The sequence below is a fragment of the Galeopterus variegatus genome, unplaced genomic scaffold (assembly GCF_000696425.1).
Source record: "Galeopterus variegatus unplaced genomic scaffold, G_variegatus-3.0.2 Scaffold638, whole genome shotgun sequence".
Taxonomy (NCBI): Eukaryota; Metazoa; Chordata; class Mammalia; order Dermoptera; family Cynocephalidae; genus Galeopterus; species Galeopterus variegatus.
This window is the reverse complement of record NW_007726749.1, coordinates 344,744-352,732: the sequence shown is the minus strand read 5'-3', so window position 1 is coordinate 352,732 and position 7,989 is coordinate 344,744. Positions and strand designations below refer to the sequence as shown.

At 51.0% G+C, this 7,989-nt stretch overlaps 1 protein-coding gene across 1 annotated transcript in view; it reads left to right on the top strand.

Moving 5' to 3' along the window:
* ENG (endoglin) overlaps positions 1 to 7,989 on the top strand; it is a 34,361-nt gene that overhangs the window by 21,120 nt on the left and 5,252 nt on the right. The window contains exons 4-9 of the mRNA XM_008570860.1: positions 1,295 to 1,457; positions 2,036 to 2,080; positions 2,251 to 2,413; positions 2,659 to 2,788; positions 3,214 to 3,388; positions 3,627 to 3,769. Coding sequence (XP_008569082.1) covers positions 1,295 to 1,457; positions 2,036 to 2,080; positions 2,251 to 2,413; positions 2,659 to 2,788; positions 3,214 to 3,388; positions 3,627 to 3,769 — 819 coding nt within the window. The remainder of the gene's footprint in view (positions 1 to 1,294; positions 1,458 to 2,035; positions 2,081 to 2,250; positions 2,414 to 2,658; positions 2,789 to 3,213; positions 3,389 to 3,626; positions 3,770 to 7,989) is intronic.

The window sequence follows — 7,989 nt, the reverse complement described above, 5'->3', positions numbered from 1 at the left end:
GCCGCCGCCGCCGGCTTCGGCCTCGGCCGCGCCTTCCTCGCGGGCTAAGAATACCCAGGGGACAGGGGAAGGGGCGTCGGAGCCGGGACGCGGGCCTGGAGGCCACCGAAGGGGACAAAGAGGCGCAGGCGCGGCACGGGCCTCGGTGCCAGACCCAGCACCCAGCCACCGACAAACGGCGAGCCCTTTAATCCTCAGTATATCCCCATTTTACAGACGACCCCCCCCCCCATTTTTAAACCACTGGCCCAGCCCTTCCCACCATGGGGGCTGCGTTCCTCATCCCAGGCGCTGATGGCTGATCGCTTTGCCCCTTGTTCAATTCCTGCAGAGAAGGTATCTGGCTTTGTCCTAGGTGAACCGTTCTGTGGTGTCTTGCCTACTGTCACTGCCACAGTCCTCCTTAAGATCTAACCTAAAGCCCTTATGTTGCTGCTGTTGCTTCAGTCCAATGCCCTTGGCTTTGGAGACAGAACACAAAGGAACTCTGAGTCGGTGGCCCCAACAGCTGCCTCTGAATCACTCCTCTCCAGGGCACCTCCTCCAGGAAGTCTTCCCTGTTTCCTTACCCCAGCCCACCAGGGTCTCTCCTGAGGCATGGGCAATGGAGGCAGTGAGGCGTGGAAGCCACCCAGATTCCCCATTCCTGTCCAATGGGGAGACCTGTCTTGCTCCTTTGTTTCTTATTAAATAATACCCTCTGTCTTCTCTTGCCTCAAATAATCTGATGCATGTTTAGTTTAGGGACAGGAAGATCCCCCAGGCCTCTGGTCTTTAATTCATCCATTTCTTCATCCATTTCTTTCCTTCCTCCCTTCCCATGTGCAGGGAGCACCCACAAGGGCCATGTGTCAGGGTGAAGCTGGCATGCCAGGATCCCCAGTGCTGGGCCCAGCACAGTCAGACAAATATTTCTCAGTGCCTACTATGTGTCAAGCACTGAGCAGAGATGGGCAGGGCAGACCCTCAGAGAGTAGAGGGAGACAGACAGTGTCCACATGATGCCATTAAATGTGGATTGAATGAGTACATATACGGAGAGGTGGGTGGGTGATGTGTGTACAGGTGGGTAAACAAGGATGTGTGTCTTTCTAGCCCCCCAGGTGTGAAAGAGGGGTGGGGCAGATCTGGCTGGAGGGGGGCTGGCTGGGAGGCTCTGGGCTGAATGCATCCTCAGCCCTGGTCTCTTCTCAGCCAATGGGCTGACTCCCCAAATTACTTCCTGACTTCCCACATGGGACAAAGGGGACTCAGACCCAGAAACAGCACTCCAAGCCTCCATGTGTCACCCTAGAACCCGTTGGTCATCTTCCAAGAGTCCCCAGGAGTGAACACCACACAGCTACCACCCTTTACGACCAAGAGCGAGATCCTCGAGTGGGCAGCAACGAAGGGCCCCATCGCCTCTGCTGCTGAGCTGGACAATCCCCGCAGCATCCTCCTCCGTCTGGGCCAAGGTCAGCTTCCTCGGCAGCCTCTCTGGGCTCATAACTCACCTCTGGAGGAATCTGAGCTCCTCTGGCCCATTCCTCAGAATCTAGCACGAACGTTCCAAGAGAGGATTTGATTTGCCTCAGGTCACACACAGCAAGACAGTGCTCTCTTGGGACAGTGACTTCTCCTTCCCCAAATATCAGATTGAACTATGTGCTTTTTTGACCTTAAAGAACAGCACTTTCATATTTTATATTGTGCATCTACTATGTGCTCAGACCTATGCTAGGCACTTGAGGACTCTGTGGGGACAGATCAGGCTCTGCCCAGCTGGAACTGATGTCGTGATGAGGGGATGACAATAAACATGTACACAGATACAAAACTCTAATCTCAGGTCATGGTAAATGCTATAAGAAAGATTGAAATGGGAGGGCTGGCCGGTTACTCAATTGGGAAAGCTTGGCGCTGGGAACATGAAAGTCACGGGTTCGGATCCCCCTACCGGCCACAGAGAATGGGGTGTTGTGCTGGGTAGTGCTGGGCTGCATCTCTAACTTGTGCCATGGGCTCATCCCTTCTATTAACCCTCTGTTGACAGATGAGGAAACAGAGGACCGGGGACTTGCACAGGGTCACTCGGCAGGTAATTGGTGGAGGGGACATTTGAACCCAGGTTCTTCGATGCACCCCCCTCCCCCCACCTTTGTGGCTCCATTCTGCCCGTCCTACACCACTGTCTCCGGCTGAGAGGAGGGGCTCTGTGTCAGGTGCAGGGCCGTTCAGGAGGTGACTGAGGTGCGCTTGTCTCCGCAGCCCCGAGGTCATCGTCCTTTTGCGTGCCCAAAGACCGCCAGGACATGGGCCGCACTCTCGAATGGCAGAGTGCCCCGGCCTCGGTCCGGAGCTGCCGCTTGGAAGGCGTGGCCAGCCACGAGGAGGCGCACATCCTCAGGGTCCTGCCGGGCCCCTCCGCCGGGTAAGGGTGTCCGCCCCCACCCCGCCAGGCCCCGCCCCCTCCTTAAGCCCCGCCCTGGCCAGGTAAGACACAGTGAACTCCGTGATGGGCCCCAAACTCGCTCTAGTCCCACCCCCATCCCTTAGACTCACACCTGGCCAGTTAAGGGCGCAGTCGCTGTCCCCCCCGACGCCAGGCCCCGTCCAGGCCCGGCCGTGCCCAGCCCCGCAGCCCCGCCCGCGCTGATGCGGCTGTCTGTCTCACAGCAAGCCCCAGACCGTGACGGTGAAAGTGGAACTGAGCTGCGAGTCTGGGCATCTCGACGCCGTCCTCATCCTTCAGGGTCCACCCTACGTGTCCTGGCTCATCGATGCTAATCACACCATGCAGATCTGGGTGAGCCTTGCACTGCTCCCCAAACAGAAACCAGACTCCCAGCCTCTGCCCTCAGGCGCCTCCCCGCACCAGCACCCCAGCCCTGAGCCTTTACACATCACAGTCCTGCCCCCAGTGCTTTCTCTGTGCACCATCTGTCCTTCAGACCTTCACCTAGAGGCCACCTCCTCCAGGAAGCCTTCCCTGATCCACTAACCCAGCCCACAGGGTCAGGGAAGGTTCCAAGAGAGGTGAAGTTGGGTTCAACCCCAAGCTGAGGCTGAAGGAGGAACAGGAGCCAGTAGGTGCTGTGGAGGGTGACCAGGCAGAGGAAACAGCAACAGCAGAGGAGACAGCAGGACCAGGGCCTGACGCGGCTCTGGCTGGCCTGCAGTGCACCTGCCTCTAGCTATAGCTCCCTGTTCTTCCTCTCTCCCTGCCATTAGACCACTGGAGAATATTCCTTCAAGATCTTTCCAGAAAAGAGCATGCTTGGCTTCGTGCTCCCAGATACACCAGAAGGCCTGCTGGGGGAGGCCCGGAGGCTCAACGCCAGTGTCATAGCGTCCTTTGTGGAGCTCCCTCTGGCCAGTGTCGTCTCACTGCGGGTCCCCGGCTGTGGTGAGCACCAGCCCCCTTCCTTTGCCCCTCTCCTCCCTTGTCCTCCCTTGGATCAGATTCCACACCATTGTCGGTGAAGCACCACTGTGTGAGCTTAGGCAAGTTACATAACCTCTCTGAGCCTCATTTTTCTCATCTGCAACCTGGGGACAATGAGAGTAGCCAGCCATAGAAGAGCTTAGTGCCAGTGCACGGTGAGCACTCAGTGACTGCCTGACCCGCTTCTGCTACCCCACAGGAAGTGGGCTGCAGACCTCACCCGCACCGGTCCAGACCACCCCTCCCAAGGACAGCTGCAGCCCGGAGCTGCTCATGTCCCTGATCCAGCCGAAGTGCACCAGTGACGCCATGACTCTGGTACTCAAGAAAGATCACCTTGGGGTAAGGGAACGCCTACTCTTCTGGCTCGGGTTAACATGGGTAGCTGGTCCCTTCATTAGCCCAAGAATCTTGAGGTCCTAGCGCAGGCACAGTAACAAGTCACATCCCTCTGCAAGTCTCAGTTTTCCCACTTGTAGAATGGGGTTGATAATGGTACCTACCATGTGGTGAGAATTGAATGAGGTCTGACAGGTCCAGCATATGGCACAGTCATGTGCTGGGCATAGTAAGTGCTCAGTAAATAGCACTATTTACAGACAGTCACTATTATTCATCCTAAATGCTGGTTGAGCTGGGTGGTCATTTAACAGAATATCTGCACAACGTGATCTCTGCCCGATTGATGAACAAATATATTATAAAAATAACACATGCCTTTAAAAAATATATGGAAAATTCAAAAAGAAGAAAATCTTAATCTCCCCACCCAAAGACAATGGCTGCCAACATTTTGATGTGTTTCTTTATGGAGTGTTTTCTCAGTGTGTTTTTTATATTGGTGTATTCTTTTTTAAAAAAAAAAAAAGATGATCAATAAAGGGATCTTAACCCTTGATTTGGTGTTATCAGCACCACACTCTCCCAAGTGAGCCATGGGCCGGCCCTATATTGGTGTATTCTTAATGAATGCTTTGTTTCCTGCTATCTCTTTAACATATTTTAAGAACGTTGTCAGCACCACGCTCAGCCAGTGAGCAAACCGGCCATCCCTATATGGGACCCGAACCCGGGGCCTTGGTGTTATCAGCACCGCACTCTCCCGAGTGAGCCACGGGCCGGCCCTGAACATTATTTTTTTTTTTTTAAAGATGACCGGTAAGGGGATCTTAACCCTTGACTTGGTGTTGTCAGCACCATGCTCACTCAGTGAGCAAGCCGGGGGGGCGGGGGGGGAGATCCGAACCTGTGGCCTTGGTGTTATCAGCACTGCACTCTCCCGAGTGAGCCACGGGCCGGCCCCACAGATTTTAAGAACTTTGACATCTGTACTTAATATCATGTTTAATAATCACATATTATTCCATCTTACTGACATGCCATAATCAACTCCTCCTCCCTTTCTAGACGTTTAGGTTGTTTCCAATTCTGTAATATTAGAAATATGCAAAAAATGTTATTGTGCATGAAATTTTTATTTTTATAAGATTATTTTCTCAGGGTAGATTTCCATATTAGTGGGATTGCTGGGTCAAAATGAGTGAAGTTTTTATACAAGTTCCCTACCCCCTTTCCGAAGGTGAATTTTCGCCACTGATCTGTGAGAGCACTTTGACCGCTTCTCTCTCTGCAGAATTAAAAACAACAAGGGCCGGCCCGTGGCTCACTCGGGAGAGTGCGGTGCTGATAACACCAAGGCCCCGGGTTCGGGTCCCATATAGGGATGGCCGGTTTGCTCACTGGCTGAGCGTGGTGCTGACAACACCAAGTCAAGGGTTAAGATCCCCTTACCGGTCATCTTTTTAAAAAAAAAAAAAAAAAAACCTTTGCCATTTGGGAGGTGGAACATGGTGTTTCATTCTTGTCTTAATTTATAATTTTTTGATTAGTAGTGAGCATGGGCGTGGCTCCATGTGAATGATGATAACCTAAGTCTCTTTATCCTGGGGTTCATTGGTGATTTTTATAAGCATTTCACATAAAGAAAAATGTTGGCCCTTTGTCCATCATTTCCCCTGATTTGTTGTAGTTCTTTAAATTTCAGCTACTGTGTTTTTTAACTTTCTGGACATTTAAAAAATTGGGCCATCCTAGCTGCCCGTCTTCCCCTTCATGATTACTTGTGGCCTTTCTGAGGCAGGAAATCTCTCCAGCAGGGCTTTAATAAGTCATCCGTGTTATCTCAGGGATATTTAGAATGACCTTGAACTCTGTGCTCAAGTCCACATGGAAGTTTTTCTGGGTATAGGGTATATGGGCCTGGATGAAGCCCTGCCTGTCCATGCCTGCCTGCCCCTCCTCCCCTGCCTCTGCCTGGCTCGGCAGGTGTCTGGAAGGAGGAGGAGGTGGTGCAGTGACCAGCGGTGGCTGGTGTCCCAAGGCAATGGTACTCCCTGATTCTTTTTTTTTTTTTCCTTTTTGTCTTTTTTCATGACCGGTAACGGGATCGCAACCCTCAGTGTCGCGCCCGCACCACACTCAACCAGTGAGCAGACCGGTCTCTATATGGGATCCGAACCCTCGGCGGGAGCGCCACCGCACTCCCAAGCGCCGCACTCTACCAAGTGCGCCACCGGGTCGGCCCTGCACTCCCTGATTCTGCATCTTGTTGACAGACTTTGGAGAGCTCTCAACTTTCTGCCCAATTACTTAAAAACTGCTTTCCTGCTGAAAATAAAAATAATTTGCGTTAGGTGAATTGTTCAGACAATAGTGTTCAGAAGACAGAAAAACACCTTGTCAAAGGCGAAGGGAAATGGGGCATTCACACATGGCTGATGGGAGTTTAGGTCCAGACACAATTCATCAGAGGGCAATTTGATGGCAGCTATTCTAATTTGCCATTCAAATTTACCTTGTGGGCTGGCCGGGTAACTCAGCTGGTTAGAGTGTGGTGCTGAGAACACCAACGTCCAGGGTTCAATCCCCATACTAGCCAGCCACAGGAAAAAAAAAAAAAAATTTAACTTGTAAATTTTGTCCTGTGACCCAGCATTTCTATCACCCTAAAGAAACTATTGCCTGTTGCAAAAGGCTGGTCCCTGTCACATTATTCGTAAGAGAGGAAACTTAGGAACCTAAATATCCATCAGTAGGGTCCTGAACAAGTAAATTATAATCCATCAATCTTTGGAACATTATGTGCAGTTATAAAGACTGTGGTAAATTTATAAATATAGACACAGAAAGATGTATATAATTTATTGTTGGGTGAGAAACTAAGCTGCATCATAAAGGACAGTATGATGCCATTTGTTAAAAATACACATACAAGGGCCGGCCCCGTGGCTCACTCGGGAGAGTGCTGCACTGGTAGCGCCGAGGCCGCGGGTTTGGATCCTATATAGGGATGGGCCGTGCACTCGCTGGCTGAGTGTGGTGCAGACAACACCGTGCCAAGGGTTGCAATCCCCTTACCAGTCAGAAAAATAAAAATAAAAATACACATACAAAAAATCACACAAATCTGCACATTTTCTCTAAGTACATACTTCCGTGCAGAAGAAAACACAAAGAAAAGGTTCTGAACAGATTCACCCCAAACATGGAGCACTCTGCCCTCTCATTGACTTATAAAATGTGGTCAGTGTGCAGAATTTGAATTCCAGGCCCATGTGTCTCTGGATCTTCCCCCAGAGCCATTTCTATTCAGTGGGCTGATGTCTGCTGAGGTGGCCCTGGACAGCTGGGGGCAGTAGTGGTCAGGGGTGGCGTCCTAGAAGAGTGGATGTGAGCTAGGTGGACTCACATGGGACCACCACAGCCCACTCTTCTCTAAGACTCTGAGACTCTCTGATCCTCAGGGCAAGACTGAGAAATTCTAAGGTTTGACTCTTCCAGGACGGGTTGGCAAGCTCTGACTGGCTGCCTGTTTTTTAGAACAAAGTTTTATTGGCACACAGTCACATCCATCCGCTTACATATTATCCAGGGCTAATTGTAGGTTATGGCAGAGTTGGGTAATTACAGCAGAGACCATATAGCCTGCAAGGCCTAAAATATTGAAAATCTGGCCCTTTATAGGAAAAGTTTGCCCACCCCAGGTATGAGATTGGATCATGCTGGTGGGGTCTGCATGCCCCTGGGGCTGTGAGCAATGATTGTATGTGGAACTCGAATGAATGGAATAGTACTGTATTTATTTTAACATACATAGAAGACAAACAGTAAGTAGCAAATCAAATTTATGATGTCACAGATATTATTGCTTAGGACAAGGCTAATTACAAAAGTGACCAAGTACAAGAAAAATATTAAGTCTTAAATGGTATCGGGCCGGCCCGTGGCTCACTCGGGAGAGTGCGGTGCTGATAACACCAAGGCCCCGGGTTCGGATCCCACATAGGGATGGCCGGTTCGCTCACTGGCTGAGCGTGGTGCTGACAACACCAAGTCAAGGGTTAAGATCCCCTTACCGGTCATCTTTAAAAAAAAAAAAAAAAAAATGGTATCAGATGATGAGATCTAACAAAATGAAGAGGGGAGCAGAGGAATGGCTATGATTTGGGACCCCCGGGTCATGGTCAGTCCTTGGTGTCGGGGAGTTACAGACAGGCTCATGG